Consider the following 26,549-nt stretch of genomic DNA (forward strand, 5'->3'; position numbering starts at 1 on the left):
CGCGGGTTTTATATACAATCCACGCCCACACTTCCCCCTTTAACGTTCTCATGGTGTCCTCTACTACGTCCGCCTTACAACAACAACACACAAAAGCATACAAGTGTGCATTTTTAAAAACAGTGCGGGAGCTAAACTGAGTTTGGTATTCACATTTCTTTACCGGTAATGGTCATCAATCAAACCCATGGAAGTCCTCATCCTTTGTTTCTGATTTGAACCGCTGCGCTAAATCAGTTTTTTCACTGTCAGAGTCACTCTCCATGCCATGTGGCTCCTCAGAAATGATGCCGGCTTTTGTGAAAGCTGGAACAACAGTGCCAGCAGACACGTTAGCCCGAGCATCTACAATCCATGCGTAAATTGTGGCGTAACTTGCCCGGTGCTGCCTTCCACTCTTAGTGAAACCGCGGTCTCCAAGAAGACTGTTTGTACCCTGTTGTACATATCGCTACCGTGCCGGTCCCCTTCTTCTCCACAGTGATTCACCAGGATGTAGAAAGTGAGCGGCACCTCGTCCATGTTAGCGATGTGGCTGGATGTGTTTGTTGGCGATGTTTTCAGGGTTGTTAAAACAACGACATTCTGCATAACGCACATACCCGTTCTTATATATACAATCAACACTCACACTTCCCCCTTTAACGTTCTCATGGTGTTCTCTACTGCACACAGGGCGCACTGCACATTCTGAAGAAGATCTAAGACTTTTATGTGCGCCTTATGGTCGTGTAAATACGGTATATTCTCTATATAGCTTCTGGCTATATGATAGATACATATTTACCATAATATATGCTGCTAAAAAAAAAAAGAGGGAACACTTTAACAACACAACGTAACTTCAAGTTAATGTTTTCCACTTTAATTTGGAGTGTGACTCCAAATCCTGACCTCCATGAGTTCATACATTTGATTTCCATTGATCATTTGTGTGTTGTCAAAACATTCAACTATGTAAAGAAAAAAGGTTTTAATAAGAATATTTCATTCATTCAGATCTAGGTTTTGTCATTTTAGTGTTCCCTTTATTTTTTTGGAGCATTATATATATATATATATATATATATATATATATATATATGTGTGTGTGTGTATGTGTGTGTGTGTGTGAATATATATATATTTGTGTGTGTGTGTATATATACATAGATATATATGTGTATATATGTATACATATACTGGATAATTACTATATATATATATATTCTAGATAATACTTGTGACTTCTTTTGTCACAGCAGCGCAACAATAATAATGTCAATAAATATGAGTATAAATATGAGACAATTAAAAGATAGCAAAAGAAAGCCATAAAAAATAGATGAACAAGAAGAATAAAAATGGACAAAAAAAAAAAGTGTTTTTACTGGAACAGATACTTGGCAAATATATATTTACTGGATATATATTCGATATGTAGATGTTAACTGGAATGTATGCTGGATGTGTATATAGACATTAACAGGATATAAAGCTATGCACTGGAAGGTTGTTCACACTGTGAGCATACAAGTTTGGAGGTCCGAGTGTGAAGGACCCACTCAGGTGTTTCCCCTCAGGGTCTGACCGACACCGAGGCCGACCTGTCCAGCATGACCTCCAGGCCCGCCAGCCGCCAGGTGTCCTGTGACATCACCAGGGACACGGCCGAGTTCCCCGAATTCAAGCCCTCGTCCAGCTTCAAGTCCAAGATGAGGAGCCACGACTCGGGCATCTTCGAGAAGGTCAGCCCAACCCCTGGGAACGAAGCCCGCCCGGTTATGTTCGATAAAAGCTAGAATACTCGCAGTACAGTTTACCCTTGTTTTTCACGGGCGTTACGTTCCAAAAAGAACCCGTGATAGGCAAAATCCGTGAAGTAGAAACCTTTTTTTTTTTTTTTACGATTATTATACAATTAAATACTCTATTATACAGCGCTGCTGTCGTCCTTATGTTTTTTTCTTCCTTCTTTATGGAACGAATGGAAGATTCATTAATTACGTAACGCCGACTACAGCCGCATAGCTTTTACCTTCCCTTAGCATGTCCAGAAGTTTAACTTTATCTGCGATAGAAAGCATCTTCCGCTGCCTTTTGGGCCCTGCGAGGTGCTTTTGTCGCTCCAGAGCGTTTTGTCAACATTATGGGTTTTTGCGAGAGAATTTGCACGTACGTAATGTAAATTTGGCAAGCTGTTTTACGTACGTGTGCATATTAAACTGCAACGTTATTGACGCACAGGTAGAGAAGAAGAGGAGTGACTTTTTAGCCAATCAGAATGCAGAACACAAAGCACGATGCAAATCCGGGAAGTAGCGAAACCGTGAAAAGTAAACCGCATTATAGGGAGGGATCACTGTACTGCATCCTTCAGCCCAGGTACCGGATCCAAGTATCAGTACTGTAGTTCTGAGCTTTGGTGTTAATCAGTGTCATCAGTGATCCCCTACTCTATACTTTTACTTTTTATTTATTTTTTCGTTGTATTCTCTGTATGATCGCAAGCATAAAGTACATCTCATCTCTCATCTCACCCTTCCAGACGTCCTGTGACACCGATATCTCCATGGCCGGCGTCAGTGAACGCATGGCTAACGTGAGTACAGCCACTCGGATACTGTTTTTCTTAGATTGTAAATTAAATTGTAAATTGACGCGTCTCCTGGACGCCGTAGCCTGAAATCACAGCAAATACCCGGCTCCCCTCCGGGGGGCGCTGCGGCACCACAGGCGCTGCAACCAACAGGCTGAAATGGTTGGAATGAGATAAAAAACAATATAAAAAGCAGAAATAAAAATGAAAAATGGCTCTGAAGTGAGCGACAAATATCCAGGAAGGAAAGGTCAGACCAGTGGAGGACAGGAAGAAACATTGAGGTTATGTACAAATGCACACACGCGTACAAGGAAATGTGTGTGTGTGTGTGTGTGTGTGTGATGTTAGACAGACGGTACTAAAGTGGACGGTCATGAGACAGAGAGGTATGAGAGGGGAGAAGCTGTTGTCCCTGAACACACCACCAGGAAAACAGATATTAACTGAGCCCTAGGGTGTGTGGGTGTGTGTGTGTGTGTGTGTGTGTGTGTGTGTGTGTGTGTGTCAGGGTCGGCGGGTTGACCCCGACCCTCGCTAAAATAGATGATCCAGGCTTCAGCGGGCGTGTGGGCAGCAGATAGCGGCGGCCATGACACGTGACTCGACCTATTTAAGTTCTCACGCTAACGCTTTATTGATCCTGTGTGTGATGTGAGGACCACTGTAACGTTCATGACCTCCTGTCCGTCAGGGCGCGGACTTTGCGGACGGACACGTGACCAGAGGCACCATCGGTCGAATCCCGAGCATCGTCATCACCTCGGAGACCAGCCCCTTCCTCCCCATTGGCCGGAGCAGCTCGCGCTCCGGACGCGCCAAGGCCATCCACAAACCCACGGGGGCGGAGTCAGGGTAGAGCCCCACCCGAGTGTGCGAGGCTGGTGACCCCCCTACCTCAACACACACACACTCACACACACACACACACACACACACACACACACACACACACCTATTCTGAAGGCACCCGCTTCCCATATCTATCTCCACTGCCACCTATGTAAACATTGTCCATGGTCCAGGCAGAGCCCTCTCTGGAAAAACACCCGCACAAACTGTCCTCCTCGCAACGTCCACCATTCTAGAAGTTTCCTCTGGGGAGGTCATCTCCAGGCCGCCGTGAAGCCCCCATCGCCGCGTCCTGATTGGACATTTTTGACCGGATGTGGAAGAGTTCCTCGGAGACGTGGGGAGACATGGACGCAGGAAGTGATTTCACAAGGACGGAGAGTGTAGAATTATTTCGCTAAGTTGTCCAACAAGTGACATGTCTGAGGGACCGACATTGGCGAGAAGAGGTGAATAACTCGTTCCCACAAGATCTTAACCCGTTACCTCAGGATCTCGTTCCTCTGTGCGAGGGAAGGAGTCCAAAGGCTGTTAGCCCGCGTCGTTAGCCTAACCGCTAACGTGACAGATCACTTTAAACAGGAAATCAGACGTGCACCTCCGAGCCGGGGGACGGCAGATTAGATTTAGTGCCAATTAACAACCGCAAGAGCAAAATCATGCTAACATGGTTAGCCTGTAAGCTTGTTAGCATGCTCATTAGCCTGTGCTCGCACACTATTCAGTGCTACGGGTTGTTTTTGTAAGCCAGTCAGTCACATCCACACCTTAGCTGTCCTGCTAGCATCGTGTCTGTGCCGTCTCTGGAGTGTTAGCTAACAAGGACAACCTTCTGTGTGGCTAACCCTTAGCTCTCGTCTTACCTGAGAAAATTATTTTTACTTTAAAAGTTAGTGAGATTGGTAGGGAGTCGTTTCTGGGGTGAAAGCAAACACAAACGGAGGAGGTGGGGGTGTGACACTAAAAGGTTAGTCAGGTGCTGTGGAATCAGCCAGAGGTGTTGGGCTAACTAGCATCACAGGGTAGCACCTTTCTGCAGATGTGTACTCCATGATCAATGAAGATATCTGTACAGTATCTCCAACTCACTGGACTGAACCACCAGGGCCCTTTGATGCCCCGCTGCTAGCAGCTAGCTGCTAGCATGTCTGCCAGTTGGCTCAGCAAGCTGGTTTTTACAGTGAAAACACATCACACTTGATGATGCTAATACTCCCCCCCCATCATTCCAATCACACCCTGACTAGAAGAACCTGCACTGCAGGAGAATGATGGAAGGAAAGTTCTGCTCTCCACCTCCTGGAGCCTCCAAGGTTCGCTCCAATGTCCGAGGCGACTATGCAATATTCTAGGATGTTTTCAAGTGGAGGATGTTTTACTGCTGGGATGGAGCTGGACTGGACCTCACCCCGTCACCCAGGCTGGTCTGGGGAGTTGAAGTGGACCTATTTTTCACTCAGCTCCATCACTTCCAGTCCTGAAGCCAGCAAACACACTTTTATAACCCCCCCCACCCCCCCATGTCATGTGTTGATATTTCCCTGTTGTGGTTTCTGCTGCTTCCTTCTCTGTATATTGCTGTAGGACATTGTGCTGCAGGGTGGGGGATGGTGTGTGTGTGTGTGTGTGTGTGTGTGAGGGGGTTGACCTCCATCATACAGTAGGAGCCGAGGGCCTCCTTGGTCCTTCCTTCTCCAAAGCTTGTGGAGCTTCCTGTCGAGGCCGTGAGGTTTGACCAGCAGCCGCGGTTGGAAAGACCTCGCCGGTCCCGTCGGACGCTTCCCCGCCCAGGCTTCCCCTGCCGGACCCCCCTCCCGGGTCCAACCAGAACCGAGAACCGGTTGAGAACCCGGGACGGGCTGCTTGATTGGAGGTTAAAAGAGTCCTGCAAGATTTTGTTTTCATTCAGAGGTAAAACCTAACAGGAAGTCTGTGAGCGGGGAGGCTAACATGCTAACATTAGCGCACTAGCTAAAGATATGAAAGATGGGATGAATCCATGTTCTGGTCACTACAAGCAGAAGAACAGAAGACGCCCCCCCCCGTCCCTTCCGAGGGATCCCCTACAAACCAGGAACAGCGAGTATCTGCATGAGGACGGCCAGGTCCTCCACAAGTCCCACCCGAGGAGCTTGGAGGAGCTCCGCCGCCCCAACTCCCGCTCACTTCAGTGTTGCTTTTATTTATTTTTCTAAATAAATATGTTCTTCACCATGGCAACGCCTCCGTGTGTTCTCGCCGGGTTGGGATGTCCAGGAGAAGGAGGACACCTGTCCATCCATCCATGTGTGTCTCTCTATGAGTTGGGTATGTCAGTAACTTCCGGTCTCAGTGACGTCACAGGTCAGGTGTTTCCGGCCGCCGCTGCCTCTTTAAATAAAAGCCGTGCTAATGAAAATCCACCGTTAACCCCCCCCCCCCCCACACACACACACACACATACAGAATCACACACACACCTCCCGCCGCCTCCGGGCACCGGAGCAGGATCCCGGACCGCGGAGTCCACGTTGTTCCGGCGGCGGCGGGAGCAGCGCGGGTCCGCGGGGACGCGCACCGGCTTCAGGTACGGAGCCGCGCACGGTTCCCCTCCCTCCTCTTCCTTTCCTTCCCCGGAGCTTCCCGGTAATCCTCCGGTCGCGGACGGCAACAGGTGGCTCCGGCCGGCGGGGGCGGAAAGGTCGGCTGGAACTGCGGGATTCGTCGCCGGGAACCCGCAAACCGGAAGCGAACGCACGTCGGAAACGCGCAACTTTTTTTTTTTTAAGGTTTCTTTCCCAGCCGCGTTTGTGCCGGTGCGCTCGGTATGTTGCGCGGGGCGGCCCTGCTGGGCGGGGCTTAGCGCTAGCGGCGAGGGGGGGGCGCCGGGGGTGGAACCGCAAGAGCCCGGGGACCTCCAGGGTGAGCCGGGGGGGCCTCCAGGGCGGACCGGGGGGGAAACATCCATGTCTGAACGGACAGGGAGACGTTTAATTCCTGATAATATAGTTTGGGGGTTCAAAACAAGCGCACCCTCAACAGGTGGCTGCAGTTTACTCTTCCTGGACTCCATCTGACCTCCTGAGGACTTCCTCATAAACATCTGTTTTTTTATTAATTTATTGAACATACATAGTATTCTCGATCGTTCTCATGTTTTTTCGTGGGATACATTTTGTGTGTAATTTTTTAAGATACTTCCTTGATTTTTTTTTTTTTTTTTGGACAGAATTTACGACGAATCAGCCATACTTTATTTCAATTTAAGTCCTTCTATAAAGAAAACCAAAAAAAAGTCGCCGTAGGAACAGTGTTACCCACCAAAAGAGAGCTGATGTATTTATTTGGATATTTGTCTTTTGTAACATCCACCCTTCCAGGAAGATGTGAGAAAACTAATTCTACATTTCTCACAGACTCTTGTTTATTCTTACAGTTAAATGTTTCTATGGTTCCTCATGCCTGTTAATTTTTTTTTTTATTATTGAACTTAAATAGTATAAACAGATATACATTAGTACAAACAAGCATGGCAAGGTAGAATCAAATGTTAATGAATCAACCGAGGATGAGGAAGCAGAGGACACAAGGACATTCGTTCTGTATGAAATCTGTTAACAGTATTAAAGGTTTGTGAGAAATGTTTAATGCTCGAAGAAAAAGAAAATAAGGGAAAACAGATTAATAAATGAATAGGTAAAAAATAAAAAATGCAAGGGTAATGTAATATGTATTTAACTTGGTAGTTCACAAGACATCAAACTGTATATTTTTTGTTTTTTTAGATTTTTCCATAAGCTTGAAGGATTTTTTTTGTATAATTCAAAACTGTTTATAAAGAGTGTAAAATTGGGAGAACACTTTTGCATTCTGTTTTTGTGAATGAAAAACTTGGCTCCTCACAAATATCTCAGAAACAGATAAAAAAAAAAAAAAATCTCAGAAACAGATCCTCATACTCGTCTTTATAGAGAGATTTTACGGAAACCTCTGATGAAAAGATTCAAATAAAGTGAATGTCGGCGTCTGAGCGAGATCTTTCAGGATCAGACCGTTACAGTTACTGGAGTAATCCATTACTCCTCTGGCTCAGAGTGCAGAGCTGTCAAGGAAATGTAAACAAAAAGTGTCTTCATTTCCTCGGAAATCTTTTAAAGATCTGGTTTGCGGATGTTTGGTTTGAGATGAATTCAAGAACTATTATCATCATTTACTATAATTTTCATCATTTGACAGGAAATCAGACAGAAATATGGCAGGAAATTCTCAGACTTTACTGGACTACCAAAATAAAAGCACAGCGCGCGCGTGTGTGTGTGTGTGTGTGTGTGTGTGTGTGTGTGTGTGTGTGTGTGTGTGTGTGTGTGTGTGTGTGTGTGTGTGTGTGTGTGTGTCCTTGGCCAACTGTTTGGAGTTGAAACAGCCAGGTTAACCTAAGTCACCTTAGCCAGATGATTTAAAACTACAAATATGGTGCTGGAAAAAAATCAGCGTCCATTGGCTGAAGATGATGGAGGCTTAAGAACACGTCTGCATGGTTGTTGTTGCCATGGAGATTAATAATCTGGCGTGCGAAGGGACACGACTTCCTGTCCGCCTAAGAAATGTCCAAAAGACGCCACTTATAGCGTCTGTTGTGCTGACGGCATCCAAATCCCTGTTTGGACACTTGAGTTGGTCCCCCAAGTGTGTGTGTGTGTGTTTGCATGTGTGTGTGTGTATGTGTGTGTGTGTGTGTGTGTGTTATTTCCTGATGTGACCTTTACTGTAAAGACGCAGCTCAATTAGGGGCCGCGTCAAATGGACAAGTGTGTTTTATTTTGTCGCTGAGGTCAGTTGCGTGTTATTAATGTTCCAGGAGAGATCCGCTGTCACACACACACACTCACCACACACACACACTCTAGCTCGTGTCGCTGTGAAGGTTCTGCCTGATCTCCCTGCCCTCTGAGGGCCAGCGCGCAGCAATTAGCCCAGTGGCGGCGGTCTGTTTTCTAATCTCCGAGCTCCAGAATGTTGTGAACCGAAACCCCCACTCCTGACCTCCCCACCGAGCCACCCTGCAGGCCCCCCCCCCTCTGGAGGCCATGGGGTTCATGGAACTCCATCTCCATTGTGGACCACCTGGACCCTCCAGGAACACACCTTCTCTGCATGATAACGGCGAGGAGCAGAGCTAAGCTGCCAGAAGGTCCCTGGTTGGATTCCCTTCTTGAGTGGCGCCTCCTTGTCTTGCGAGGGGTTCCTCAAGGTTCCTCCAAACGCATGATGGACGTCTCCGCATGCGTCCCCGTGATTGGTCGATCCTGACGACAGCCGGGATAGGCTCCGCCCCCTCGCGAGCTGAACGTTGGAGAGACTGAACAATGAATGAATAAATGAATGAATGAATCATAGTAGCGCTTCTATAGCTCCGCGGGCGTCCCCGTGATTGGTCGATCCTGACGACAGCCTGGATAGGCTCCGCCCCCTCGCGAGGTGAACTTGGAGAGACTGAACGAATGAATGAATGAATGAATGAATGAATGAATCATAGTAGCGCTTCTATGATTGGTCGATCCTGACGACAGCCGGGATAGGCTCCGCCCCCTCGCGAGGTGAACTTGGAGAGACTGAACGAATGAATGAATGAATGAATGAATCATAGTAGCGCTTCTATGATTGGTCGATCCTGACGACCGCCTGGATAGGCTCCGCCCCCTCGCGAGGTGAACTTGGAGAGACTGAACGAATGAATGAATGAATGAATGAATGAATGAATTATAGAAGTGCTTCTATAGCTCCGCGGGCATCCCCGTGATTGGTCGATCCTGACGACAGCCGGGATAGGCTCCGCCCCCTCGCGAGGTGAACGTTGGAGAGACTGAACGAATGAATGAATGAATGAATGAATGAATCATAGTAGAGCTTCTAATGCTAAAGTAGAACGCGTTCTTTGCCGCAGGTCACCCGCTGACCTTTCCCCCTATGGAGACGCTTAACGGCCGACCTTTTGTTTATCGCCGGCGAGATAATGAGACGTTTCCCCGCCGCGGCCCTGATTGGCTCGGAGGGAGACCCCGGCGGGGGCGAAGGAGCCGGTCTATATCGGCGGCGGTGAATCACGACGGGCCCGGCATACCGGGTGTCCCCTTTCACGCCATATAAGTCCGGCCCCCCTCCCCTCGGCCCCGCCCCCCCACAACGCCACTCCGTCGGCCGCGGTTATTCTTAGCCTGTCGCTTCAGCTCCTCGAGCAGGCAAGTCCTCCTCTTCCTCCTCTTCCTCCCTTCTCCATTTTAATTCACCTGTTTGACACCTTTCTCCACCTCACCATCTTCTCTCCGTTCCTCCAGAAGCTCCTCGCCGCCCTCCCGACCCTCCGCCCCGCTGTCGGGTGTTTTTTTTTTTTTTTTTTTTTTTATTATTATTTTTATTTATTTTTATTTTTTGGACTTCTTCACGGAAACCGCCCCGGCCGCCGTAGTCCATCTCGGAGGAGATCTTCCGTCAGAAGGATGAGCACCTACACCGTTTCGCTGGCCGGCCCCGGGCCCTGGGGCTTCAGGCTGCAGGGGGGCAAAGACTTCAACATGCCCCTCACCATCTCCAGGGTAAGAGCCCGTGGAGGCAACACACACACACACACACACACACACACACACACACACAAATGTGCGTTCCTTGCAACCTTCTCCGTCACCCTGCTGCTGGTGGAGGAGCTCCTGCTTCTCATCCCGGTGATTCATTCAAGGAAAATCCCACATTGCGACCGTGAAAATCCGTCTTTCTCCAACTTTGAGGCGCTTCGGATAAAAACGCCGTTTCCAGAAGGTTTATGGTTGGATTCCCACGTTGGTTCTCCTGGATCTCCGTCCAGAAGATCGACAGGAGACACTAAATTGCGCCTAGGTGTGAATGTTTGGCCGTCTGCGTGATTGACAGGCGCCCCTTCCAGGTTAAGCCCCGCCTCTTGGCCGGGCGAGGGCCGGGATTGGCTGCGGCCGAATGAATGAGCGTTGACGGGCGGAAGGTTCGAACTTCTGCTCCATCAGATGGTTGATCTCAAAAGTTGTCCCTCCGTCAAACACCTACAGCTGCACATGTGAAATGTGGAAGTCTTCTGGGGCGGGGCAGGAGGCCCGCGGGGGGCAGGGGTGTGTGTGTGTGTGTGTGTGTGTGTGTGTGTGTTTGTGTGTGTGTGTGTGTGTGTTGATGGCGGCTGCCAGGGTTTGTCAGAGGCCCTAAAAGCGGAGCGGTGTTGGTTTCACAGCCTCTGAATAGACCTGACCCCCCTCGACCCTCCACACCAACCCCACTCAGCAGTTCTCCATTGTTGTGGGACTCCACGGTGCTTCCACCCACGGGGGATTTGGGGGTTTTGGGGGGCTGAGGGGGTTTTGGGGACACACGACCCTCTGCTCTGCTGGAGTTCTCGTTCTCCAGGTTCTCCTGCCTGGGTTCTCCTGTCAGGACCTTTGGAATGGACCAGAATCTGGTCCTGGTGGGAGCAGGACCTGGTTCAGGAGGTCAGATGGGGGTTGAGTCAGAGAATGGGGGAGCGTGTGTGTGTGTGTGTGTGTGTGTGTGTGTGTGTGTGTGTGTGTGTGTGTGTGTGTGCGTGCATTTGCATTGCAGTGTGTGCGTGCGTATGTGCTTGCTTGCGTGAGTGCGTGCGTGCGTGCGTGAGTGTGTGTGCGTGTGGGTGTATGCATGTATGAGGGTGTGTATAAGGGTGTGTATGTGTGTGTGTGTGTGTGTGTGTGTGTGTGTGGAGGACGTATGAATGAGTGTGTGTGTGTGTGTATGCGTGTATGAGGGTGTGTATGGTTGTGTGTCTGTGTGTGTGTGTGTGCGTGTGTGTGTGCGTGTGTGCGCGTGTGGGTGTATGCATGTATGAGGGAGTGTATAAGAGTTGTGTATTGGTGTGTGTGTGTGGAGGACGTATGACTGCGTGTGTGTGTGTGTTTGTTGGTGTGTGTGTGCGCGCGCATGTGCGTGTGTGCGCGTGTGGGTGTATGCATGTATGAGGGTGTGTATTAGGGTGTGTATTGGTGTGTGTGTGTGTGTGTGTGTGTGTGTGTGTGGTGGATGTATGTTTTATGTGTATGGGTCTATGTGTATATTACTGTGTGTGCGAGTGTATGTGTGTATGAGTGTGTGTGTGTGTGTGGTGGATGTATGTATGTGTGTATGTGTGTATGAGTGTGTGTGTGGAGGACGTATGAGTGTATGTGTGTGTGGGTGTATGTGCGTATGACTGTGTTTGTGAGTGTATGTGTATATGATTGTGTGTGAGGTGGATGTATCTGTGTGTGTGTGGTGGAAGTACATATGTGTGGGTGTATGAGTGTGTGGGTGCATGCCTGTATGAGGGTGTGTATGAGTGTATTTGCATGTGTGTGTGTGCCCACTGCCCTCCCTCCCCCAGGCATTCCTGCTAGTTGATGTGTGTTTTCATATTTCTTGAAGCCGGCTGACGTTTCCCGCCGCTGATCCAGGCTGGGCGGCGGTCCAATCAAATGTCAGGCTCGGCGGCGGTCCAATCAAATGTCAGGCTCGGCGAGGGTCCAATCAAATGTCAGGCTCGGCGGCGTCCCCGACCCGTATCAAACCCTCCCCGGGTCGGTCGGTGCATCCAGACTCTGCGGTGGAGCTGGAGATGGAGCTGTGCAGCTGACGCCTCCTCCTCCCCTGGGGGGGCGAGGGGGCTCTGACAGAGTTTTACTGTCGCCGTGACAGCTGAGCGCTCCGTAACTCGAGTCCTGCTGGAACGGCGAGCCGAGCGAGACCCCGACGATCCGGACCCTCAGCGGGGGAAGTCGGGTTCACCTCGGGTCGGAAAAGGGGCCTGACGTGGCCCCGGAGTCGCGGGGGGGGGGGGCCTTCATTTGCTGCTTAAAGCACTTTGGCAGTTCAGAACGACTCGCATCAAAAGATTAGCCCAAGCTGGAGACACAGAAATAACACAGGAATAACACGGCAACCTGTAGTAACAGTGTAATAACAGTGGAGGAACAGTGTAATAACAGTGTAATAACAGTGTAATAACAGTGTAATCAGGACTGTTATGTAATAACACCAGAAGTGACTTCTGATGCAGATTTTAAAGCAGATGAAGTTTCATCCACTTCAAACAAGCATTTACGAATGAACTTGACAAATTATTGATCATCAGTGGTTGAGTTGATTGAAGACGATCGATCAAATTCACGGATATGTAGATTTTTTTTATTGGACGCCAGGGGCTCCGAAGACAAAACCGGGTCTCAAAGGACGGACAAAAAGACAAATATCAGAAACGGAAGCAAACCGATGGGGTCGAGAATGGAGATGAAGATAAAGAGGCAGTCTGAAAGGATCAAGGAGGAGAAAAGTCTGAGGTCCACTTTTAGATCTGGGGCAGAAGCTTCTCGGGTTTCGTCCTGTTTCCTGAGAGGACCCCACTATTAGAACCAGATAATCTCGTAGGAATCCGGTGGAGATGATCTTCTAGAGTTTCTGGTCTGGAGTGGACCTTCCTCTTGAGGACCAACCGGTTAAATCCTCTGTCAACACGGGTCCAGGTGGGGGGGCAGTGGGGTCGGCGGGGGGTCAGCGGAGTTGGGGGTGATGTTGAGGATATCCATTTCATGGTCTTCACGGAGCTCCAGAAGGAGGAGGCAGAGCTTCGCAGGTCCAAGTAGGAAGGGTCTTCTCCGATTGGTCCATCGGAGTGATGTCAGAGGCTCCGCCCCCTCGCCTCGGCCGCAGGACTCAGTGGACCTCGGAGACCTTGTTTCCAGCCGGAGCAGGTCGCCCTCCCATCGCTGCTTCCTTTCCCCCCTTCGGAGGATGAGGTCACCATGGTAACCAACATTCCCCCGGTCCGTTTATAGCGACGGTCTGGTAACCGTGGCGACACCTTAATCGCTGACCCGCGAGAACAAACCATCTTCATCTGGGATTCCAGCCCAGGACGTCCTGTTTGCTCCACAGAAGCTCTGATGGAGGCTCCTCCTCTTCTCCTGGCTGAGGAGCTGCTCAGTGGCAGTGAGCGGCCGAGGCTGCTGACAGGGAGGAGGCTGTTTTTAGAAGCTGAAGGTCAAACGTGCACACACACACACACACACACACACACACACACACACTTATCTGCAGAGCTGCTGCCTCCACCTCCCGTGAATGCCTGAGATAAAGCGCTCCTCATCGCAAACTTAGAAGCCGTTTGGTTGCCGTGACGACGTGAGCTCGGCTCCTCCCCCGCCGAGTGTCGCCACTGAAGAGCTTCTCTGAGGTTCTCCGTGCTCCGGCATGATGGTCACCATGGAAACCAAACAACCTACGGAGCAAACATCTGGACCAGCGGGCCACCGAGCTGGGGGCCAGACATGTACCTTCAGCAGCAGGTGAAAGGAGACCTTCAAATGAGCAAACGAAATGTTTTCTCCGAATACTTCTCAAAACTGGTCTGAAGATGTCCTCCAGAGAAGTGAAGGGGAGGAGCTCATGTTCCTGGAGTAAACATGCCGCCGCTCAAAACCAGGATCCTCCGTCTACAAGACAAATGTTTGAGCAGAAGATCCACGGCTGATGTTGGTTTCCTTTTCATCGGCCGTTTCTGCAGGATAAGCCTGAGGCTCTGGCAGATACCGTCCCCAGCAGGCGCGGGGCGACCGAGCGTGGCGTATCTAGGTCAGTGGCGGGAAAGTAGGGCGCTCTGCACCCGGACAGGACGGCCATTGTTCCAGCTGGCTGAGCGGCTTCCCGAGGAGCAAACGTTCAGGGCTAATCTGCGCCTGAGGGAACAAGGAGTCAGCATGCCAAGGATGACAGGACCTGAACCTGCCACCTAGCTTTGGGGAGCACATCTGTCCACACTGATTTGCAGAAGCAGGACCTGTATCTTCACCACCTGGCAGGAGTGAGTCTTCTGGATCAGCCAGAGGTAGACTCACAGAGGCTTAGATGGTAGCAAAGGGGACCTTCAGCATCAGGAGGATCACAATGTGCATGTGATCCTCCTGCCCATGCTCATCTGCCCATCCAGAAGGTCCACCATCCACACCAGGGCAAGTCCCAACCTGCGGTAACTCCAGACATCTTTTGTTGTCCAGTCACCTCCATGAAGAACCCCCTCCAGCACCATGAAAACAGAGTATTTCAAAATGGTCCATGTATATCTGGAGGCCCTGCTGGGATTCGAACCCAGGATCTCCTGTTTACTAGACAGGCGCTTTGACCAGCTGAGCCACAAGGCCTTGCTGATAGGAGCATCTGGGCCACTGAATAGTACCATGATCTGCAGAACTCGTAGCTTATGAAAAAGGTGGAAATACATTAACGTCATATTCTAGACAGTAAAGGATCTTCTGGGGTTTGGCAGCTTCAAAAGAAGTCCACGAGGAAGGCTCCGCTGGGATTCGAACCCAGGATCTTCTGTTTACAAGACAGATGCTTTGACCAGCTAAGCCACAGAGCCTGTCCTTCAGGCAGTCAGATGATCAGGTCTTGTTGAGGTGAGCAATTTTGATTCCAGTGTCGGCCGCCCCTGTGGCTCAGCTGGACAAAGTAGCAGGCTGTAAAAGGAGAAGGTCCTGGGTTTGGAGCCCAGTTGGGCCTGAAGTGGACTCTTGCAGGACCCTTACCACCAACAGCTTCACCGCCGTACGGCTAAGACTGCATTACTCCACCTGGAGTTCTGGTTCTAGACATGTACCCTTACTGCTGCTGCCCTTTCCTCTCCACTCCTGTTCCCCATACCGTCATCAGGAGGCTCCGTGTCTTTATCCTCCGTAGTTCTCACGCATCTCCAGCAGACTTCTCCATTCTTCACGCATCATCTCACGGAGAGAATTCACGAGATTATACTCATCTTGATTAGCAAAGGAAGGCTTTGCATCTTTGATGCTTTGTTTGGCTTCAAGAAGCTGAAGGTCTTGTGAGAGACCCTCATAACCCTGATGGACACAAGCGAGTCCAGGTTTGGGCAGAACAAACAACCTCCATCACAAATCTCGTCATGTACCCTCCAGCTCGTACGTCTAGCTCTTCAGACGAATGGACGCCATCATCGATGCCCATAAGGGATACGAGAAGTCCAAAGAACACTTCAGGAAATACCTGAAAAGCACAACATCAAAGGCCCTGCTGGGATTCGAACCCAGGATCTTCTGTTTACAAGACAGATGCTTTGACCAGCTAAGCCACAGAGCCTGTGCCTCTTAGCATCAGAAGATGAAGCACTAGATTTTCTTTGTGCTCTACATGCTGCATTCCCTGGTTAGATGGGGGAGATAGTATCTGGGGAACAGAAGATGTGACTGCCTTATATGTAGTATGAGACTACACATGGACTCTTTCCACAGGCCTTGTGGCTCAGATGGTCAAAGCGCCTGTCTAGTAAACAGGAGATCCTGGGTTCGAATCCCAGCAGGGCCTGCCGAAGACTCCTTCCGTGTGAGCTTTATCTCCCCTAAGGAGTAGATGGATCTCCGGTTCATCTTTGTCAAGATGTCACTAAACACCCAGCATTTCCTTTTGAAAGCTGACCTCTTCTACTTCATCAAAAGCTGAGTTGAGGACACCAGTGAAGAGTTTGGAGATGATGTCCTCCACCAGCTTCCCTTGGTTTTGAATCCAGACTCAACCAGTTCGGCCTCCTTTGGAACCCAAAATGAAGACCCCTGAGTCCAGAAGATGTTTGTCCAACCTCCAACGCACCTTGAAGGCCCTGCTGGGACTGCAACCCCACTGACGAGTTCCAGCTGGTGTTTGTATTTGAAGGCAGCACTAGAGGTGGTGCTGATTCAGATCTTTGGAGAAGGTTTGACCGCTGCTGAGGAGCCATGTTTCTACGCGGGAAACGGGATGTTCCAGTTTTGAGTAGTTTCATGGAGGACTCTGGTCGTCTCCGATTTATGGACATCAGGATGATGAGGCTGATGGTCCATACGTTGGTTCTCACAACAATCAAGATCTGCTTGTTGTGCTGGGACGTTGGATTGCAGCTCCAGGTGCGAGGGACCTTCTAAGGCTTCAACCAGCAAGGCCTTGGAGACCATCATGATCTTAAGTAGCCAAAAAGCCATCCATCAGATTTCCAACACAGCTCAAAAGTCTCCCTTGTGAAGGCCCTGCTGGGATTCGAACCCAGGATCTTCTGTTTACAAGACAGATGCTTTGACCAGCTAAGCCACAGAGCCTGTGTGATGGTTAAAGAGACTAGATGTTCACGGCGCATGAAGACACCACGAGATGGATGCTGTGAGTAGACTCTATGCATTGAGCATCTGTCTATTAGATAGGAGATCGTGGGTTCCAAGCCCAGCAGGACCTGACCAACCTCCAGGCATGATAGTCCAAGGAGCCTCAGTGATACTGCTTACCAAGTCCTCCAGGTCCTGCTGGTCTGTCTCACAAACAGGAGATCTTGGGTTCCCCTGGTGGCCACGTCATGGATGGGCCTCCATCAACATGGTAGCCACGTTCACCGTGGCAACAGCAGACCTTCAACGACCTCCATCACAAATCTCATTATGTACCCTCCCTGGGAACATCCAACTCTTCGGACGAGTGGACGCCATCATCGATGACCATAAGGGATAGGACACGTCCAAAGAGCACTTCAGGACATACCGTAAAAGCAGAAGGTCAGAGGCCCTGCTGGGATTCGAACCCAGGATCTCCTGTTTACGAGACAGATGCTTTAACCAGCTAAGCCACAGAGCCTCTTCCTTCCAGTTCCTCCAAAATTATCGACGAGGTCCGACCCTGCTCAAAAACTCTCTTGATGGAGCTTTAGCGAGGAGGAAGAGGAGGTTGTTTGTGCCGTAAAACCTGTCAACAGGGGACTAATCAACTAATCAGCAGAGGCCATCGAGGTCATACCATCTCCCCTCACCTGTGGGGGTCGGAGGAAGAGGACTTTACATTTCAGACGGAAGTTCCTCCTGTTTGTCGTGTGGTTCTTCAGGCTTGAACAAAGGTGGAACATCTCCAGCCTCAGGACCTCTCTTTGCTCGTAGGTGGAGAATGTAGAAGTGGACTACGGTCAACATGCCCCTCACCTGCCACCCCTTCCAGGTGTGAAGGTCAGAGGTCAGAGGCTGGAAATAGAAGTATGGTTCTGGAGATGGCAGGGGGGGCATTAGAGGCAATGATGTAACTGTGTGTGTGTGTGTGTGTGTGTGTGTGTGTGTGTGTGTGTGTGTGTGTGTGTGTGTGTGGACAGCTGTCGGGGCTTTAACACTCAGGCATGAACACTTGTGTCCTGCCTTCATGCCGGCGCCGCCGCTGAGCCCCAGAGCAAATCCTGCCCTGCTGCAGGACCCAGGCGGAGAACCAGCTGGTCGTGAAGCTCCACAGAGCTAGAACTTTCCTGGTGGGGAGTCCTGTGTGTGTGTGTGTGTGTGTGTGTGTGTGTGTGTGTCATCATGTAATGAGCATTGCAGCACAATCGTGCACGTTCTCCGGAGATGACCACGGGTGTGTCGGGCCTGAGCGCTCACCGCTGCCCCCAGTGGCCAGAGACAGACCTTCACCTGACATGATTGAGTTTCCAAACATCTCAGAGGTCTGGAGCTCAGACCTCCAGGGCTTCAGGACCTTCAGGACCACCACTGAGGTGATGAGGCTGGTGGTTGCCATGGCGACGCACCCTAATCCACCTCAGAGGTCCGGATGAGATGAGCAGACCTGCCTTCTTCTTCAGGAAGATGTGTGTGTGGGTGTGTGTGTGGTGACCCAGTGCCTTCAGCAGGGTTGGGGTGGAATACTGCTCCCACACACACACACATACACACACATACATACACACACACTGGCGGCCATCTTGTTCCCGGTCCTGAATCCAGGAGGATTAGAAGGCTGAGCTCCGACCTCACACTCTTCTCTCTGTTGAACAAACCACACAGCGACCCTCTGCAGCCGCTCGCTGTCCACTCAGCTATTCTAACACACACACACACACACACACACACACATCTCCATTATGGCAGTGGATTTTCAGATTAGACAGACTTTGGCCGGCGGGCATTTTAATCATCGCTTTATTGATTAATCCTGTTCCCAGCAGGTTGATGGAAGCCAGTTCCTGATGGAGACACTGACCTTCAAGCAGGACCTTCTGCCCGCTGCCTTAGCGTAACTAAGAGTGTGTGTGTGTGTGTCCATGCCCAGATCACGCCGGGCAGCAAGGCGGCGCTGGCGGGGAACCTGATGCAGGGCGACGTCATCGTGGCGATTGATGGCGTGAGCACCGAGGGGATGACCCACCTGGAGGCCCAGAACAAGATCAAGATGGCCAACTACAACCTGGCGCTCACCATGTCCAAGTAAGCCCCGCCTCCCGCCGCCGACCTCGGGGTCATGGGAAGGGACACGTGGCTCCACCCACAAATGGGTGGATTTGTGGAGTTCAGAATGGAGCTCTGGGTGGATTTGTGGAGCTGTGGAGCTCTGGATGGAGCTATGGAGGCTATACAGTGATAAGTTGAATTTCAACATCACCCGCATGTCCCGCTGTCTCCAAGTTAAAGTACTGTATTTTCACGACCATAAGGCGCACCGCACTAAAAGGTGCAGTCTCAGTTATGTGTGCCATTACTGTATTTAACACACATATAAGGCGCACCTGATTATAAGGCGCAGGTCTTATATATAATCCACACCCACACTTCCCCCTCTAACGTTCTCATGGTGTCCTCTACTATGTCCACCTTACAACAACAACACACACAAGCATACAAGTCTGCGTATTTAGAAATAGAGCGGTAGCTAAACTGAGTTTGGTATTCACATTTTTTTACCGGTAATCGTCATCAATCGAACCCATGGAAGTCCTCATCCTCTGTTTCTGATTTGAACAACTGCGCTGAATCTCCATCAAACATGCCAGGTTCACTTTCTTCACTGTCGGAGTCACTTTCCGTGCCGCGCGGCTCCTCGGAAACGATGCCGGCTTTTGCGAAAGCTCAAACAACAGTGCCGGCAGACACTTTAGCCCGAGCATCTACAATCAATGCGCAAATTGCCCGGCGCTGCCTTCCACTCTTAGTGAACCCATGGTCTCCGAGAAGACTTTTCGTACCCCGTTGTGCGTATCGCTACCGTGCTGGTCCCCTTCTTCTCCACAGTGGACCAGGATGTCGAAAGTGAGCGGCACCTCGTCCATGTTAGCGATATGGCCGGGCTGGATGTGTTTGTCAGCGATGTTTTCAGGGTTGATAAACAACGATGTTCTGCATAACTCACATACCCGTTCTTTTATATACAATTAACGCCAACACTTCCCCCTTTAACATTCTCATAGTGTTCTCTACTACGTCCGTCTTACAACAACAACACACACAGGGTGCACTGCACTATAGGACCGCCGCACATTTGGAAGAAAATCTAAGACTTTTATGTGCGCCTTATAGTCGTGAAAATATGGTACTTTTTAAATACTGCCTTACGCTGATGGTCAGCTTAGTCCTGAGGTCCAGCTGCATGTGATGCTACTCCAGATACCTGAGCTCCTGATGATGGTCAGAAAGCACCTCCTTCTTCTTCCTTCCTGGAACTCTTGATGGAGATTCTGAAAAAAAAAAACCTCAGGAGATATAATAACTGGAAGTCAATAAGACGTCTCATAAACGCTCCCTGGAGGCTGGTAGATCTGAGCCCAGATGAGGAAGATGTTGACTCTTCATCGTACACAAACATAATTTAGCCCCTCCACACACACACACACACACACACACACACACACATAATCTGCAGAGGAAAAGGTCAACTGAAGATAAATGGACTCTTCAGGGGCCGTTATGAAGGTGGAGGCTGAGAAATGGCAGTGGCATCAAGGCGCCGGCGCTGATCCCAACGCGAAATGGTCCTTTTTGATCTTGATTTGTATTGATAATATGTATAAATACTATTTTTTATTCCATTTACTTGACTTTTTTGCTGAGGAAATGCAGAGGAGCTGTGATGGACCAATCCAAGAAAAGGATGGATCGGTCAGAGTGGAGCCATATGGAAATATATTGATAAAAATCCAAACATGATCAATCAGTTCTGGAAATCAGTCTCAAAAGATCAAACTGAGGGATTCCTTTCATCATTTTTATTGATCTGATGATCAAAGAAAAAATCAGTCCTTTGATCTGATACGCTCTCCTTATTATTCTTATTATCTTATTATTGGAATTTGGAATTGGAATTTGAGCTTTCTGGTTCATCTTGTCTTGTTATGTGAAGGAACATCTTGAGTTCCACCTGAAGGGGGTGCTGTCTCACAGCTTGGATCATGGGATTGGTCATGGAGATCAATCCCCCTGTCAGCCTTCATCTCCAAGGCCAATGGGACCAGCTGATGGTCGCCATGGAAACCAACACAGCCCTGAAAAACAGTAAAGGGGAAATATCTCCGCTGACGTCGCTGCAGCAGGAGGCCGTTTTCAGACCTTCTAGCAGAAGATGTCCCCATCAGGGGGCGCGTCCAGAAGGTACTGCCGCCGCTGGACTTCAACAACAAATGTGTCGACTGGACTTCAGATGAGTCTCAAATACCGGTCCAAGCAAGACCCGGCCTCAACTCCTCTTTCTGAAGAAGAAGAAGAAGAAGTAATTCCAAGAGTTTTGAGTTCCTCCTGGATGTTCCTCCCAGAAGTAGATGGAGGAATGAAGCTGCTAATGTTAAGGTCACCTGACCCATGCAGGAGAACGTTCTGCCAGCTGCCCCGGAGGTCCCACAGAAAGACATCAGATAAGATGAGCAAGGAAATGAATGTCTGCGAGCTCAGAGTCCGGTCTCATAACCACCCAAGAAGATAAGAAGACCCACAGACACCTTGGACCTTTCAGTCCACGTCCTTGGGTTCGCCGAGCCTTCAGAGGACGCAACATCACACACATGGAGAATAACCACATGGCAAGCTAAAGGTGGCGTCAACAAACATGGGAAGATGCTGATTGGACAAGAGGCCCTGCTGGGATTTGAACCCAGGATCTCCTGTTTACGAGACAGGCGCTTTGACCAACTGAGCCACAGGGCCTTGTTGGGAAGGTATCTGGACCAGTGATAAGATTTCTGATCTGGAGAGCTTGTAGGTGAAGATGTGAATGCATGAACATCTTCTTTTAGCCAGTAAATCTGCAAGAGTTCGGCAGCTTCAAAAGCCCTGAAAAGAAGCTCACCACAAAGGCCCTGCTGGGATTCGAACCCAGGATCTTCTGTTTACAAGACAGATGCTTTGACCAGCTAAGCCACAGAGCCTGTACTTCAGGTAGTCAGAAGATGAACAAGACGTGGACAACCCTTCTCTCTGCTGCTTGACCCACGGTGGGCTGGTTCTCCAGTGTGTGGAGTCCAGAGAGCAGATCCTGGTCCACACCTGGGAGGATGTTTAGATTAGTGGAGGTTTAAGATCATACTTTATTTATCTCTATAAAGTGATATAAAGTGATTTTGAGCGTAGCTTGGGTCATTAATTAGATCAGAGGCTTCACACACGCCGAAGTATAGAAATCATGGAGGTCTTCTTCTGACGTCTGTACCTGCAGTCTTCATCTGATTATACATACCAGCCTGTGAAGTGACGAGTGCTTTTCTTCCCTTCAGGTTCAAGCGTCCCATTCAGATGCCAGCGCCCAGGATCGACACCTCCATCCCCATCATCCCACACCAGCAGGTACCTTCTCCCATCATGCACCTGCCCCCCCCCCCCAACCCCTGCAACCCCTGGGTTCCTGTGCAAACCGAACCCTTGAAAGGAGATCCTCCACCCCGACCCTCGACCCCGACCCTTATTTCTGACCCTCCACCTCTGACTCCAACCCCGACCTCCCATCCCTGAGGTTGGAAGGCAGTCTAGCGATGCTGCCTTAGCGCAGCCCTTTGCTGCCCCCCGGTGGCCTAGTAGCGAGCATGATTGTAGTCCTTGTTGAAAAGAAACTACAAAATCCTTGGCTCTGAATATTGACGGATGTAACCCCACGTTCTCTGCTCCCTCCCCGTCTCCTCCACCCTCGCCGCTCTCCATTGCCACCTCCGCCTCGGCCTCCGAAGCCCCAGTTGGTGCAGGTGAACGGCCGGCTGTCGGCCTGCAGTGCCTCCCCAGGGCCTGCGGAGGCAGCGGTCAGCCCCGCTAAGAGGAAGCAGTATAACTCCCCCATCGGCCTGTACTCAGAGGAGACTCTGAGGGAGATGGCGGCGTGGCAGGCGGGCCAGCCTGTGGGGTATGTAGAGGACATGCTGGGGGGTATGGAGAAAAGGGGCGGAGCCTGTGGGGTATATAGGGGAGAGGGCCGGGCTTGTTGGGTATGGAGAAGAGGGGTGGGGCCTGTGGGGTATGGAGAGAAGGGCGGGGCCTGTGGGGTATATAGAGGAGGGGGCGGGGCTTGTGGGGTACAGAGAGAAGGGGCAGGGCTTGTGGGGTATGTAGAAGAGGGGTGGGGCCTGTGGGGTATATAGAGGAGGGGGCGGGGCTTGTGGGGTATGGAGAGTAGGGGGGGGCTGTGAGGTATGGAGAGAAGGGGTAGGGCCTCTGGGGTATATAGAGGAGGGGGCGGGGCCTCTAGGGTATATACAGGAGGGGGCGGGGCTTGTGGGGTATGGAGAGAAGGGGCAGGGCCTGTGGGGTATATGGGGCGGTTGTGGGGTCTGTTGGGTGTATAGAGGAGGGGGCAGGGGTTGTGGGGTATGGCGGGAAGGGGTGGGGCATGTGGGGTATAGAGAAGAGGGCGGGGCCTGTGGGGTATGGCGAGGACATACTCTGGGGTATGGCGAGAAGGGGCAGGGCCTGTGGGGTATGGTGAGGACATACTGTGGTGTATGGAGATGAGGGGTGGGGCCTGGGGGTAGTTAGAGGAGGGGGGGCCTGGGGGACAGGGTGGGAGGGCGAGGGAAGACCCCCAAACAGATAAATGCCATAAACTCATCTCACAGGTTCCCTTTAGCTGCCAACTAGCTTGCTAGCTTCTTCTGTCGACATCTGCCAGGTTCTCCCACAGCATGTTGGACTTCTACTCCACACTTTGTGGGACTTCACAATACTCCTAATAGACTTGACAGTACTTCGTACACAATACCCTACCTCCTTGACCTCCTGCTCTTCGACGGCACTGCAGATACTTCCAAAGTCTTCATTAGACCTCACCTTCCTGAAATGCTCCTGGTAAAACTGCTCCATCGTCTGTCTGACTTCACAGTTTTCTGTTAGACTCTGAATTGCACACATTGGTCCTTCAGCATGACCCATAAATCTGGAAAATGATCTGTTCAGAATTTGAGCTCCACGTTACGGATGAGCCTTCAAAATGATCCGTTAAAAGCTAACATACTGACCCACTTCACTGGAGGGTGGACTGGACCTCGGCGACTTTAAAAGCTAATAGTGATGACTTCTACACAACGTTTTGACTATGGGGGAGAGAATAAGGTTTGTTTCTTTGCTGAAGACAGTGTGAACATTGCTCAGTCGGCATCATCTGTTTGAGGAGACCAGAAAATCCTGCTTGCTGGGGTTAGAAGTGTAGTGATAGGGCGGCAGGGGGTTCTTGTGAGCTTCAGTTGAAGACGAATTCTGAGGGATGACAGGGAGAAGTGAGGAGCAGGAGGAGGACCAGGATCTCTCCGGGCTTTAACCGGATCAAAACCCGTTGCCAGTTCCCGCAACATCCCCCCACCCGGTCATCCGAGAAGACGAATGCTTATCGGTTCATCTGGAGGGCTCAAAGGTCAAAGGTCAAAGGTCAGAGGTCGGGGAAACTCCGGTCCCCTAGGGTGCTGTCGGCCTCGTCTGAGGGGTGCGACCGCCAGGGGGCGCACTTTCTTATATAACCCACTTAAAAGAAGAATCATGACCTGGCAATAGGGGTCAGAGGTCAGAGGTCAGCGGCTGAAGGCCTCGCTGGAGGTTCACCTTCTTCTAACCACAACATCTTCTCTGTCTCTCCCCTCGGTCTGCTGCTGCTGGAAAACCAACACAAGGTTTTCAACCCTCCTCTTCCTCCTCCTGCACCGTTAGTATCTGTCGCCGCATGCCAGGGATGTGTGTGTGAGTGTGTGTGTATGTGTGTGTGTGTGTGTGTGTGAGTGTTCTTGGCATCTTGCTTGGTGTGAAGGTTTGGCATGGTTTATGCATCCTGGCCTCTGAAAGGTGCATGAAGAACATGAAGGAGGTGTTTGATGGAGGCCCTGCCTGGTGGTTGGAGGTGTGATGTGCGTTGCCATGGTTTCCGGTGTGCTTGCGTTTTGAGGAAGAAGCCCGTAAGCTCCGCCCCCTGGGAAGATGGACGCCAGACGTCGGAGGTCCCCTGCGCGTTGGGTGCATCGCCGCCCGTCCAGCAGTGCTAGTTAGCTTAGCATAATGACCGGTAGCAATGGCGCCGATGTGACGTCATGGCGCCGGGATGAACCGGATATGAACTCCTGCCGGGAGCTGCCCGACGCTCGCCGGGTTCAGGAACATCTGCTTTAGGAGCCGAAGATGGAGAGCTGGTTTCTGCAGCCCAGATGTTCGGCTTTGCTGGGAAAGAGTTGAAGGGCCTGGAATGTTTGGTGATGCTGCTGCTCTGCCTGCTGTGAGCACCTTCCTTCTTCTGGCCTTCACCTTCTCGCACCCAATTCACCTCCTTCCTCCTCCTTCTTCTCCTCCTCCTCTCCCTCGCTGCCTCCTCCTTCTTCCACTCCTTCATCTCCTTCTCCTCTTCCTTGTTCTTCTCCTCCTCCTCGTCCTCCTCCTCCTCATTCTTTTCCTCCTCCTCCTCCTTGTTCTACTCCTTCTTCCACTCCTTCTTCTCCTCTTCCTCCTCCTGCTTCTTCTCCTCCGTCTCCTCGTTCTTCCTCTTCCGCTCCTCCTACTCCTCTGGCTTCTTCTCCTTCTCCTCCTCTTCCTCGTTCTTCTCCCCAACCTCCTCCTCCTTGTTCTCCTCCTCTTCCTCCTCCTTCTTCTTCTCCTCCTCCTCATCCTCTTCCTCGTCCTCCTCCTCCTTGTTCTCCTTCTTCCACACCTTCTTCTCCTCCACCTCTTCCTCGTTCTTCTCCTACTCCTCCTTTTTCTCCTCCTTCCCTCCTTCTTCTCCTTCTCTTCTTCCTCCTTCTTCTCCTCCTCCTTCCCCTTGCTGCCTCCTCCTTTTTCCACTCCATCTCCTTCTCCTCCTCCTCATTCTTTTCCTTTTCCTCTTCCTCTTTCTTCTTCTCCTCCTTCTTCTACTCCTTCTTCCACTCCTTCTCCTCCTTCTCCTCCTTGTTCTTCCTCTTCCACTCCTCCTCCTCCTCTGGCTTCTTCTCCTTCTCCTCCTCTTCCTCGTTCTTCTCCCCAACCTCTTCCTTGTTCTTCTCCTTCTCCTCCTCATCCTCTTCCTCATTCTTCTCCTCCTCCTCCTCCCCCTCCTTGTCCTCCTCCTTCTTCCACACCTTCTTCTCCTCCACCTCTTCCTCCTTCTTCTCCTCTTCCTCATTCTTCTTCTCCTCCTCCTCTTCCTCCTCCCCCTTGCTGCTGCCCCGTCCTCCTTCCACCTCTCCTTCTCCTCCTCTTCCTTGTTCTTCTCCTCTTTGCCACCACCTCCTCCTCCTCCTTGTTCTCCTCCCTCCCCCCCATCTTCTCCTCCTCCTCTTCCTCCCACTCGCAGCGCCGGCTTCAACCCCAGCGTTCTGAAGGACACAGCCCTCTCCACCCATAAGCCCATCGAGGTGACGGGCCCTGGAGGCAAGGCCACCATCATCCACGCCCAGTACAACACGCCCATCAGCATGTACTCGCAGGACGCCATCATGGACGCCATCGCCGGACAGACGCTGCCCAAAGGCCACGACGTCGGGTGAGAGGAACGCCCGGTCCTCCTCCATCTTCCTTCTCCTCTCCTCCTGTCCTCCTCATCCTCCTCCTCCCCTCTTCATCCTCCTTCCTTCCTGCTGAGGGCAGGAGCTTCTCAGTGTGATGGATCTAGCGGGGGATCCAGAGGGATCTGCTGGTTTGTCTCCGGTGGTGTGTTTCCTCCGAGGTTTTTCCCCGTAGAGCTTCTGGTTGTGTTGGAGGTTCTTGTCTGAGTGTGTGTGTGTGTGTGTGTGTGTGTCGTCGCCGGATTATCAGAATATAATCTGCTGATTGTGGGTGGAGGTCTGAGATCTTTGGATCTTCTCCTGCTCCTGGTGAAGGTCTTTGTTTGCCACTGTGGTTCTATCACATACCTCTTC

General features: G+C 50.8%; 2 protein-coding genes and 8 non-coding genes across 16 annotated transcripts in view; 3 read left to right on the top strand and 7 right to left on the bottom strand.

Moving 5' to 3' along the window:
• The window catches only part of opn4a (opsin 4a (melanopsin)), a 30,941-nt gene extending 25,994 nt beyond the window's left edge, over window positions 1–4,947 (top strand). For 2 of the 3 annotated variants that reach the window (XM_086174189.1, XM_086174196.1), the window contains exons 9-11: window positions 1,563–1,727; window positions 2,528–2,581; window positions 3,273–4,946. In XM_086174189.1, the coding sequence (XP_086030315.1) occupies window positions 1,563–1,727; window positions 2,528–2,581; window positions 3,273–3,437 (384 nt within the window). In that variant the 3' untranslated portion in view covers window positions 3,438–4,946. Of the gene's footprint in view, window positions 1–1,562; window positions 1,728–2,527; window positions 2,582–3,272 lie in introns of all 3 variants that reach the window. The other variant, XM_086174181.1, reaches the window with a different exon arrangement.
• A 944-nt stretch (window positions 4,948–5,891) lies between these two features.
• The window catches only part of LOC147236803 (LIM domain-binding protein 3-like), a 32,045-nt gene continuing 11,387 nt past the window's right edge, over window positions 5,892–26,549 (top strand). For 2 of the 5 annotated variants that reach the window (XM_086174371.1, XM_086174378.1), the window contains exons 1-5: window positions 9,778–10,002; window positions 18,548–18,702; window positions 21,972–22,041; window positions 24,342–24,373; window positions 25,985–26,173. In XM_086174371.1, coding sequence (XP_086030497.1) covers window positions 9,907–10,002; window positions 18,548–18,702; window positions 21,972–22,041; window positions 24,342–24,373; window positions 25,985–26,173 — 542 coding nt within the window. In that variant the 5' untranslated portion in view covers window positions 9,778–9,906. Of the gene's footprint in view, window positions 5,997–9,744; window positions 10,003–18,547; window positions 18,703–21,971; window positions 22,042–22,418; window positions 22,589–24,341; window positions 24,374–25,984; window positions 26,174–26,549 lie in introns of those variants that run through there. The other 3 variants (XM_086174385.1, XM_086174355.1, XM_086174363.1) reach the window with 3 other exon arrangements.
• On the bottom strand, window positions 14,555–14,628 carry trnat-agu (transfer RNA threonine (anticodon AGU)). Its single transcript has one exon. It is a non-coding gene; the product is annotated as a tRNA-Thr (tRNA).
• trnat-ugu (transfer RNA threonine (anticodon UGU)) lies at window positions 14,776–14,849 on the bottom strand. The gene has a single exon. It is a non-coding gene; the product is annotated as a tRNA-Thr (tRNA).
• Window positions 15,510–15,583, bottom strand: trnat-ugu (transfer RNA threonine (anticodon UGU)). Its single transcript has one exon. It is a non-coding gene; the product is annotated as a tRNA-Thr (tRNA).
• trnat-agu (transfer RNA threonine (anticodon AGU)) lies at window positions 15,735–15,808 on the top strand. The gene has a single exon. It is a non-coding gene; the product is annotated as a tRNA-Thr (tRNA).
• On the bottom strand, window positions 16,499–16,572 carry trnat-ugu (transfer RNA threonine (anticodon UGU)). Its single transcript has one exon. It is a non-coding gene; the product is annotated as a tRNA-Thr (tRNA).
• Window positions 17,025–17,098, bottom strand: trnat-cgu (transfer RNA threonine (anticodon CGU)). Its single transcript has one exon. It is a non-coding gene; the product is annotated as a tRNA-Thr (tRNA).
• Window positions 21,332–21,405, bottom strand: trnat-cgu (transfer RNA threonine (anticodon CGU)). The gene has a single exon. It is a non-coding gene; the product is annotated as a tRNA-Thr (tRNA).
• On the bottom strand, window positions 21,553–21,626 carry trnat-ugu (transfer RNA threonine (anticodon UGU)). Its single transcript has one exon. It is a non-coding gene; the product is annotated as a tRNA-Thr (tRNA).

Source organism: Fistularia commersonii, chromosome 2 (genome assembly GCF_037954325.1).
Source record: "Fistularia commersonii isolate RoL2024-O1a breed Wild chromosome 2, RoL_Fcom_v1.0, whole genome shotgun sequence".
Taxonomy (NCBI): domain Eukaryota; kingdom Metazoa; phylum Chordata; class Actinopteri; order Syngnathiformes; family Fistulariidae; genus Fistularia; species Fistularia commersonii.